The following is a 12,181-nucleotide window of genomic DNA, read 5'->3' on the forward strand; positions in this document are numbered from 1 at the left end:
GTTTGTCGGTAGAGTTTCTGGACACCCTGTATATCCTGATTGTTAATGTTCGTGTTAGGGTCTTAGATTTAATAGTGTTGTGTATCCTGAAATTTTTACTTGGATGTTCGATAAGATTTTGTACACCTTCTTCTTCATTCTTTCTTAAGCTAGAAAAGTCCTCTTGTTCTTATCGAGTCGGATATTTATGAGATAATATGTATCAAGATTTAGGACACATGTCCAAAGTAGAAACGTCAAATCACGCAACACAGTTTTTCTTGTCACATCATGGAGTATTAAAGGCAGATTCGCTTACAATCAAGCTATGGATTGTGTTCTTGTCCATCATCTTCAGGCTGGTCATTAAACCATATACAAATGGTAGGACCAACCAATTCAAAATGATCTCTTTTATATATTTTATATATATTTATATATTTTTGATCTCTTTTACATTTTACTTCGTTTCAGGTAACATACGTATGTCGTGATATCTATAATAATACATTACAGTCAATTGTAAAACATATTAGAGCCAGAATTGAACTTGAACCTCATATAAAAACGAATATTTTAGTAAAACTAATTTAAAAGTCAGTGCAGTACGTCATAGGTATTACTTGGTACATCATTTCTCTTGTACACATCGAAATACGGAATACATAATACTAAGAATATACTTCTGTTTGTAATAAAACCTTGTGAATAATTTTTACAGATAGTTACGAGTGGCGGGGGCGCCGGTGATAGTTCCGAATCCCATGATACCGATCCCCCCGAAGATACCGACAGTCCCCCCGTTACCAGACGCAGACCCCCCGCTTCCAAAAGATCATCCAGACCGTATTCCGAGCTGCTTAACCAAGTTCTTATTGATAAGTTTACGGTAAGTGGATAGATTTATTAAAAACGGATTAGTTTAAACAAAAATTATGTAATTTGTTAATATTTTGAAAATTGGTAAATTGTTTATTTCTTTTTCTTTTTGTTTTCTGACCTTGGTTTGGAACCTTTAGCAACGTAATTACAGGGTCTACTACTAGCTCAAGGGAGTAATGTGTAGTGTGTGTTTTGAGTAAATATCTTGTTACTTAGTAAAGTCGACATCATTGACTTTACAAAGAGACGCTTATTGAATCCGAATGTCTGCGGTCCCTAAGGTGAGTACTGATCTCACAAGGATAGAAACTATTTTCATTTATTATTTTTTTAATAAAGGTACATTTCCCACCCACAGGAATTCGAACTCACGACCTTTGGGTTCAAAGGTATTACGACTGAGCCACGAAAGGGTTACAAATTATAGATTTTTAATATCATTAACAAGTATACGTAGGTGAGAATAGCAATATATCGTTATTAATATTCTAATTAAACAGTCTTTTGTGGTATTTTAGTCTATAATATTTGTTCTTCGTCATCTTCCATCATCATCAAATCTTGCACGATATAGTGACATCATCTTATGATTATTTTCTAATTGCTGAATGTCCGGTACAGGTTTTTATTTCATCTAATTGTTCAAAAATTCCATGTGTAAGCTTTTTTTGTTGCCAATTGGCAATAAAACCATTTCCAGCTGATTTAGGGTGGTGGGACTGCAACCGTTAAGTATTGTACTCTTGATTTTTATTTTACTTTTGGACTAATTATAAATTATTATAGAGAAGTTTTAAAAATAAACTACCGTGCATAGTTGGTTGCCTATATTTAAGTCGTATTCAGTGTATTGTATCCTTTAAGAATAGGAAAATATTTAATTATAATTATTATATTTCTCTATAATTAGCTCAGGGAATTATTATTTCTCTCGGGAATGTGACAAATCCAGGTATCTGAATTTTTTTAGTTATTATAGCCCTATATAAAGAAACCTATTATTTTCTGCAATATTCCGGAGTCTTTTTAATTATTAGATAACAACGTATTGTCAAAAATGGGTCTAGGAAAGTTGGTCGAGAACACTTCGTCGACGGAAAATTAGTCGACAACATTTGGTCGACAAACAGTTGGTCGAATGCACAATTCATCGAATGTACAATTCGTCGACGAACACATGATCGAATAAATTTTTCGTCGACAAACTGTTATTTATCTTTAGGATAAAGGGATTAATGGTGACAAACGACGGATTATTGGTTTTTATTTTGTTAATTGGCAGTGCCGGTGCTAGGGTATAAGGCGCCTGCCTGCAACACTAGCATAGGCGCCCTTTGGTTTTTTAAATTGATATTTTGTATAGCACCAGCAGAACAAAAAGCTCAGTTTGGCGCCCCCTGAATAGGGGCGCCCGCCTGCAGTGCATCCCTTGCAGGCCCGTTATCGCCGGCCCTGTTAATTGGAATATTGTATTATACATATCTGAATTTTTTTTGGGGTTTTGTTAATTTTTTTTTCTAAATCTTAATTATTTTTAAATTTAATGAAAAAATTGGCTGCGGCGGGAGAGTAGACAGCAAATATAAACCGATATTTTAATTAGTGATGTTATACCGTTCTTCTTTTTGGTGTCGGCGCACTTGCGAACAGAGGATTTCCGGACAAGTCAAATTTGGGGGCACTTGCGGACAGCGGACAAGACGAAATATACGAGATGCTGAGGTAAATAAATTGTTAGGAAATCGAGGCATTTCCGTACAATGTTTTCGACTGCAATAATCAGTCAATATCAATGAAAAAGTAAAGAAACCGTGATAATAAACTTCCCTTCACACTTTAGCCAAGGCTTAGGACTGGCAATCTATAAAATAATTTTTGTGATATGGTACAAGAAACTAACTTTATAAATATTGACTTGTTTCCGTCATGTATTATTCCCTTTGGGTCTTTATCGACGAAAAATCCATTCGATCAAATGTTCGTCGACGAATTGTACATTCGATGAATTGTGCATTCGACCAACTGTTTGTCGACCAAATGTTGTCGACTAATTTTCCGTCGACGAAGTGTTCTCGACCAACTTTCCGACACCGGTCAAAAATGCAACTTGCTTAGTTGCTTACCATTCATATATTGCAGGCCCAATCGGTCAAGTAGTTTTTAAAAAATTCTATTTGTTTATTTCTATTTCATTTTCAAATGGTTGTATAGGTGCTTTGTCAATATTTTTAAAGGGCTTTTTTAGTCTCATTCCCTTCTTAAGGACTCAAATTTTCGTGTTTTTAAAGAAGTATATTCATTTTTAATAAATAGTTTACTCACAAATAATTGATACAGAATGAAGTATCATTTTTTGCTTTATAATCAATTAAATTATCTGCGCCTTTTTTTATCTATACAAGAAAACAAAATACACCCTCTACTAGAAAGTAATGAAAAAAACATTTTTTAAAACAAAAGGAAAGATTGTGCGACCCATAGAACCGGTGATATTTCTTTTTTTTAACACAGCGCAATTGTTTCTAAACCTTAAAGCTAAACTAAGAGCTGGTTTTGGGCAACTGAACAATTTTAAACAAATAAGTAATTCTCTTTTTTATCACGTATTAAAGGGTTATTTTAAGACGAAAGTTATTCTTGTGATTTTCTCGTAAAATAATTACTTTAAGCGTAAAATAAAAAAAAAACAATTATAAATGCTGAAGCAAGCCAATTTTAGCGTTTTTCCAAAAATAAATGAAACAAGTCGCTCTTTTTGTCTAAATGTTAACCCTTAAGATCCTGAATTAATTTATTTAGAAAATTTTATTTTTTTTTATGTATTTAGGAGAAGGTTTTAAAACAAAATACATACATTCTTTTCTTAATTATTTTTAATTTTTTAGAAAATTGCCGTTACATATATGTAACGCTAGGAAGGTATAGGAGCAAACATATTTAAAATATTTCCGATTATAAATTTTAAAATAACAAACAAATTAAAACTAGATAAATGAAAATCATAATCAAGTTATTATAGACGAAAATCTATTTTGCACTTGATGCACACTCCCACATTGCACTTCTAACCAATGGTACGCACATATGAACTAGAGCATCCATCTGCAATACGTCTCCGTCAAAAGGAGATGATCAATCTTATCATATCTTATATCTACGACTACATTGGACGAAGATGGCCTGCCTGCATCTTTTGGTTTGGTACCATATTTCGTAATATACGATGTTACTAGACACCTTCGAAATTCTAGTTGTGGCATAGGATCATAGGATCTATTATGCCCAGTTATGTCCAGCATCAATGAAAATAGACACCACCATCATTATTTAGAGCAAATTCCTACTTGGTATCTAGCTACATTCTGGTCCATAAGATCAACTTCAACTTTCCTTTTACTAGTTTTTTAGCTTTTGCTGATGATCTGGAAGGCTGAGCCTCGGCAATATCATCATATATGTCGAAATCTCTTTCAATATTTCGTAAAACAAGTTCAACAGGTGCTCTTAGAATTCTCTAGGACAGCCTGTTAAAATCATTATAAAATATTCCTCATCACCAAACTCCTCGTCTGAAAGCACATTCAATTCTGGGGTATCAGTACCTATATACAGGGTGTCCCGAAAAGATTGGTCATAAATCATACCACAGATTCTGCGGTCAAAAATAGGTTGACTGAACCTCACTTACCTATATACAATAGTGCACACAAAAAAAGTTACAGCCTTTGAAGTTACAAACTGAAAATCGATTTTTTTTTCATATATCGAAAACTCCTAGAAATTTTTTATTGATAATGGACGTGTGGCATCCTTATAGTAGCAACATCTTAAAAAAAAATAAAGTGAAATTTGTGCACCCCATAAAAAATTTATGGGGGTTTTGTTCCCTTAAACCCCCCCAAACTTTTGTGTACGTACCAATTAAATTATTTTTGTTGCACTATTAGATAAACACAATGTTTTTAAAACTTTTCTGGCTCTTAGTACTTTTTCGATAAGCCAGTGGTTATCGAGATATTTTGTATATTGGTCGAATCCACCACATATTTGTATATGGTTAAGTATGATTATAGAGAGCTGTTAATAATCTGAAAATTTATTTATAATTTACATTATTAGATATGTTTTGAAAAAGAAGCCACATCTCGATAAAAGCTGACTTATCAAGAAAAGACTAAGAGGCAAAAAAGTTTTAAAAACACTGTGTTTACCTAATCGTACCACAATAATAATTTAATTGAAACGTTCACAAACATTTGGGGGGTTTAAAGGAAAAAACCTCCATAAAATTTTTATGTAAATATATTAAAAAAGAAGACGCATCCCGATAAAAACTGGCTTATCTAAAAAATACTAAGAGGCAAAAAAATTTTAGAAACGTACACAAAAGTTTGGGGGGGTTTAAGGGAACAAAACCCCCATAAAATTTTTATGGGGTGGACAAATTTTACTATAATTTTGTTTTAAGATGTTTGTGCCATAAGAAGGCCCCATGTCCATTTTCAATAAAAAATCTCTAATAGTTTTCGATATATTGAAAAAAATCGATTTTCATCTTGTAACTTCAAAGGGCTGTAACTTTTTTTATAAGCATATTTATACTAAGGTAAGTTTAGTTCAATCGAACTATTTTTGACCCCAGAATGTGTGGTATAAGTTATGACCAATCTTTTCGGGACACCCTGTATAGCATCAACGTCTAAAGTTTCAACGGCATCAATCATCTCCAGCGCTTCTTGAAGAGAAAACCCTTTTTTGGAATAAACAATACGTTACAATTCCAAAAGTTCCGATTTTTGCTCCCATATGTTCCTAGCGTTACATATATGTAACACCAAAAATTAAAGGCATTTTTTACAAAACCAGGATAAAATTTCTAAAAATTGATATTAGGGAGTTTTTGTTGCTACGTAACGTACGCATCTCCGTATACGTAAAGCAACTAACGTGTCGTAGAGGATGAATGTTAAAATAGGTAGTTTTTGTAACTGCCTTAACGTAACGTAAAGCAAATCGTAAAGTCACTTTTAAATTCCGTTGACATTCAAAAAAATAAAACAATGTTCACACAATATACAATTAATATACAAATGTAAAAAAAGATAAATGAATGATGAAATTGTATGGTTTTAATTGCTTCTATTTAAATATAAAAATATTATTTTTCCTTAGGTTAAATTTTTTTTATTTTTGTTTATACCTACTTTTTAGTTGTAAATTATTGTATACCTACATCAGAATTCCAGTAGGTATAATGTAAATAGTGTGGTAATATTTATTTGAAAATTTTACTGAAACTAGGTCATTTGTTTATCTAGTTAGGTATTAATTGTGGTGATCACTGTATTTCTTAAATTAATACAAGATTTGTTTGTTTTGCTTTATTAATAGACAACTAAAAACAATAAAATTTTAAATCTATTATGAAGTTCCAATTTCCAATTACAAACAGAATAATTTAACTCAAATAGACTAAACCAATAACCAATATAACCTTAAAATGTTTATAAACGGGTAGTACGCTGATGAAATGTTCATTTGGTAGGTAATCGGGCAAGATCCTCGTGTGTATTCGGTGACTTTCGGCTCGATAGGGATGCGTATGAACCTAACGTACCAGCCCGTAACCTTAGGTAATACGTATCGCGATACGGGAGTTCAACCATTAATGCGCAAGCGTATATCTCAAAAAGATGCGTTACGTTTACGTATTTGTGTGCACAAAAACTCTCTATTATCAATAAGAAAAGACATTAATTTATTCTCAATTGAAAACACTTTAAACAAAATATAATAACAAAAGAATAGTAAAAATATACTTACTCAAGCTTGAGTTCCATTTTTACCATAAATAATAAACACAGTCACATAAAACACTCAACTAAATAAACAGGTTAGCACAAATCCTCGAACCAACTGCTGAAAACTAGTAAAGAAGTGTCCCTTGAAAATCTTGCATTATCATCTAGTTAAAATTAGAATCACTTCCCGAATTTAAGGCTTACGATTTTAGCGGTATTTGCGTTACATATATGTAACGCTAGGAGCTTAAAGGTTAATAAAGAACCATGACTCAGTAAAAATTTCGATACAAGATGGTACGCCTTTTCTATTGACTTTCCCCATATACCTGTTACAGTTAAAAAATAGTGGTCAGTAATTTTTAAATGCTTCGTTTTCTAGTTTATTATTAATTTTACATGATTGTATAAAGTTCGCATTGATCCAATTAGTGCCGTTTTCGTCACAAATTTCCGAGGAAAATTATTTCAGTCCCAATTTCATTATGCCGTACCGTTGTCGCCGTGTGTAGTGTGTACATATAATTGCCTTTTGTTGCTTGACTGTATTATTCGCAGTGTTGATTGTGTCGATAAATTACTCAAAGGAACTTTGGCGACAATATCGTTAATGGAAATTCCAGATGAGTTTTCGCTCTCAGATTTCCTTACAGTCCGCTAAATTATCATGGATTCGTTGAATGTTCTGCGCCAAATGTAGAATGCATTATTTCGGGGTTATTGTTTGGGTGGGTTTCGCTGTGGATTTATAGCATAACAATAGTTTATTTCGTCCAAACCTTCGTAATATTTTGGGCAGTTTTAAGTTTATATTCAGAATTGAACGTAGATATACAGGGTGTCCAGAAACTCTACCGACAAACAAGGACAGGACATTCCTTAGGTAATTTTAAGACAATTTAACCAAATTCACCTTGTCCGAAAATGCTTCCTAAAGGAGCTAGAGCTCTTTGAAAATGGCGTCTTGTAATTATTTTTTCTTAAATACCTTCAGAACGCTTTTATATAGAACAACAGAAATTAGTACGCATATTTATCTTCTAGAGATAAATCGATTCCATCCATTGCGAATTTATAGTACTGGTCATAGGCGTCCGATTTGGGTAGGGTAACGGTTATTTTATCGCATAACTTGTTTGCCTTTAATATTTAAGCATTTTTTACTTTGGATTATTAAATTGTGAGGTATGAAGTTGGCCGACATTTACGGCAAAGATATAAACAATAGGATCATGTTTTTTAAACCATCACCTTTTTATTTTTGTCCTCTTTCTCTAAACCAATTTTCATATCTTTAAAATATGTACTCATAACATATATTATTACAATAAAAACTATCGACATTACGGGTGAAAATTGCCAAAAATAGCAAAATTCCAATCAAAAATTAGGTTGGAGAAAATGTAATCTCAAAGTTCAAAATCGGTATACGTTAAAAATGCTTTTTCTCGGCTTCCCATGGAGCAATTTTCTTCATTCTTTTTTTGTTCCCAAGTAACTCGAGTAGATCCATCGAACTAACGCATTATTAAATGTCAGAGTTGCTTTTGTTTTGTTATAATAAATTAATTTATTTATTATAAGAAAAATTTTTAATTTGTTTAAATAAAGATTGTTTAAGTAATTATACAACTTTCAAATGAAAATATTTGTATTTTTAACGTTAAAAGGTACACTGGTAGTAAGTTTATCTAAAAAAGTCTGCAACTGGAAAAAATATGTAGTTTTCTTTTCTTATAAATAAATTAATCTATTATAACAAAACAAAAGCAAGTTTGACATTTAATAATGCGATGTTTCTACTCGAGTTACTTGGGAACAAAAAAAGAATGAAGAAAATTGCTCCATGGGAAGCCGAGAAAAAGCATTTTTTTAACATATACCGATTTTTAACTTTGAGATTACATTTTCTCCCACCTAATTTTTGATTGGAATTTTGCTAGTTTTGGCAATTTTCACTCGTAATATCGATAGTTTTTATTATAATAATATATGTTATGAGTATTTTAAAGATATGAAAATTGGTGTGGAGAAAGAGGACAAAAATAAAAAGGTGACGGTTCGAAAATTATTTTTTTTTTTATTTTAATGTTGTAATATTTACAATCTGTCCTAACTAAGAACAATAGGTAAATTCTTTGACAAAAATTGAAAATTTGACCTGTAGAGGGAGATCCAGTGATCACCCTCTTTATATAAATTAAATTAAAACAAGTTAAAAAGTTTAGTTATCACTAAACTTTTTGATCCTTTTGTTTATACATTTGCCGTAAGTGCCGGCCAACTTTGACCGGTTGTATCTCAGGAACCACTTATCACAATTAAACGTTTTTTCTTTTAAAAGAAGCGTCCTGTCGCTTGTTTTCCAGTACCGTTTTCAGGATTTAATTTAATTGAATATTTCCCGAGATATTCTAATTGTTTATGAGCCAAAAAATTGTATATAATTTTAAAATACTCCTGAGGCCATTTAAATAGTCCAATTTCAATTCTGTAAACTACATTAGATAGGTACATTCTTTTTTTTTATACAAAAATCATAGTTATTCTTATGTATCTTAATTATTATGGTTACTATAGCGACCGTAAATTTTTAACTAACAATTGAATTGTTGCTAAACTGTTCATTCAATTTGCATTGGCTTCTGATATTATAATCTATGCGCAAATTGCTTTTATATTACCAAGTTATTTAATTATTGTCAAACAATTACTTATCTAAAATTTTAGTTGAAAATTAAAGATTTTGTTGGAAAAACCCGCATTTTCCGGGGAAAATTTATGTCGAAGTAAATCGGGAAAAACATGTTTCTATGCAGAATTTAATTACGGTGAATTTTTATTTGGGTGATTTTGGTATAAAGTTAAAATCTTTAGAGTTATAGAGCAAAAATTAAAGAAAACACGGTTTTCGGGCGCCATTTTGTTTATAAAAAAAGTAGCACACCATCTGCGGACTTTGCATACCTATATTATTAATATATAGAATCATAAGATTCGATTCCAGCAATAAAATTGCTGGTAAATAACTTTTCCTTGTATTTTGCTAATTAGCCAGAGTATTAAGGTGTTAAGATAATTAGAGGCGCTTCTTTGATTCTTCTCCTTTTACCATCTGTTTCTTTCGGAGCTATACTTAAATTTTTTCATTGAACTATGACAAGGAAATTTATAGAGAAATATAAAAAATGGGGGCTCGAAAAAAACAAAATATTGACGGGATATATATGTGCCGGTGGGATACAGCAGGACCTCGCAATGGAAGTAAATCATCTTGGAGGAGACTACTACTCAGTGAGAGCTTTATTAGTGGACTGTTTAGCATAGGGTGAATTTAAAATAGAATAAAAAAAATAACAGTAAAAAAACCAGACCTTAAAGTAAATTGTAATAAAAATATTTCCTACCTTGTCATTTCTCGTTGCACAAGCTGGAGCAGGCCTGCTATTTTTCGTACTGCTATTGCTGAGTAGTATAAATCACTCGCGAGGACTATATTGAGTTTCTATACACTTTTCGGAATAATTGTAAGTGACTGTTAACCAAGAGAGTTGGTTGGCGAATTGAATTTTTAAAATGAGGCGAGTAGGCAGGTAATTACATACAAAAAACTTTAAGGTTTTTACTTGAAAATAATGATAAAAATTAATACATACTCACTGAATTAGGTATTGGCCTACTCGTATATACGGGGTGTCCCATAATATTGAAAAGAAAATGAATTAAAATATTCTTTACAAAAACAAGAAAATTAAAAATTGTTATTCCTACTTATGTGGACGAACCAGGAAGATTGAGAAATTATCAGATATAACTACCTGGGGATGATAATCACAAAAAAGGGACTGTAGACGACACGATAAAGATAATATAAAGAAACAACCAGGGAAGAAAAGCAATATTCCTTCTAAATAGTATAGGTACTTTGGAACCAATAAATTATTAAATAGTGCCAAATGTGACAAATAGTGACATATAACACACTTATTAAATGTATAAAAGTAAAACCTACAGCAGTGAAGTATGTCGCATAGGGCATAGAGGAACGACACAAAAGAAAATTTGAAGCAAAAGAAATTGATTTCTGGAGACAAAATAAATTTTTACATGGTAACTTCATGGTAACAGGAAAAGAAGAAATCCTCGCGTTAATTGAAGAGAAGGCATAAATCGGGAAATGAGGGATAGAGAAATAGAGGAAAACCCATGGAGGGACCAAGAAAAATGGCGATTGGGTATCGGAAGACGAATCGGAAAATGCTTTAAACCGATGTAGATGTATGTACAGTGGCAGATATATATATATATATATATATATATATATATATATATATATATATATATATATATATTGATGTGATCTTGATTATTGATATGAGATAATATTCTTATATGTCACTTAATTTAATCAATGTATTAATACTAATCTAATTAATTAACCAGATCACATATCAATATGTTTTCAATCTCAGGGCGAATTATAAATTAATTACTTACTTTCGTGGCTTCAAATATTTCTTAATGGTTCCTAATCGGGATAGAAAAGAAAAGAGTAAAAAAAATACACATATGGGTTACAATTATAATCAAAATATTTTTTATTTTATTTAAAAGGCAATCAATGCTTAATATTTGCTATTTCTTATTATTCTTAAACATAACATTTACAAATGGGAATCTTATTTCCTTTTGGTTTTCAATTGAAAGTTTTTATTAACATTTAACTATTAGGAGTTATTAGGAACAACTCTATTTAACTTTGATGAAGCTTTTCTGATATTATTGATTATGTTATTCAATTTTTTATGTGGAATTTAATACGAAAAACCCATACATTCATGTCCAAACAAATGAGACTGACCTTTTCCTGGTGAACTGAAAATGTCCTCACACAAGACCCGTTTCCTGCTATCCTTGGCTGCGATCAAACCTCGTCCTGGCTTCCAGTAATGTTCTCCTTTGAAAAACTAGCTCGAATAGCTCTCGTTCCTGCTTTTGTCGTGATGCTGTGTTCTACCTTTTTCGAAACTGCTATCAGCTACCGGGACACTCTTGGCTCAAGGAGGTTCTTTTACTCTCGACCTGGCCTACTTCTCGTTCCACGATAGATACTCCACACTCACGGAACTACCGGCTTTCTCACTCTCCGTACACTACCGTCTACTACTCGACTTCACTTCTCGACAGCTCAAAACATTCTGCTCTCACTTTGTCATCCATTCCCCTACTTTCTAAATATCCCTTCCAGATTCACAAATCAATCTTCCACCACCAACTCTCATTCGTAATATTCCTCAAAACCAATTTTTAATCTTTCTAAATATGCTTAATGGATTTCAAAAGAAAATATTTAATTCCCATTCTAAAATACTTCCTAACTATTTACAAATTTTAATGACCTATTCTCTCTTTCAAATGAGTCTTATTTAGCATAGGCTAATGATCGAAACCTTCCGCGAAAAACGATAATGAACTATCATCTATTTCACTGAGTTTTATTTAGCATAGGCTAATGATCG

At 31.8% G+C, this 12,181-nt stretch overlaps 1 protein-coding gene across 3 annotated transcripts in view; it reads left to right on the forward strand.

Annotated features, from left to right (window-relative positions):
• LOC126879961 (serine-rich adhesin for platelets) overlaps window positions 1-12,181 on the forward strand; it is a 960,737-nt gene that overhangs the window by 813,457 nt on the left and 135,099 nt on the right. For all 3 annotated transcript variants that reach the window (XM_050643380.1, XM_050643382.1, XM_050643381.1), the window contains one exon: window positions 701-868. In XM_050643380.1, the coding sequence (XP_050499337.1) occupies window positions 701-868 (168 nt within the window). The remainder of the gene's footprint in view (window positions 1-700; window positions 869-12,181) is intronic.

The sequence above is a fragment of the Diabrotica virgifera genome, chromosome 2 (assembly GCF_917563875.1).
Source record: "Diabrotica virgifera virgifera chromosome 2, PGI_DIABVI_V3a".
Taxonomy (NCBI): Eukaryota; Metazoa; Arthropoda; class Insecta; order Coleoptera; family Chrysomelidae; genus Diabrotica; species Diabrotica virgifera.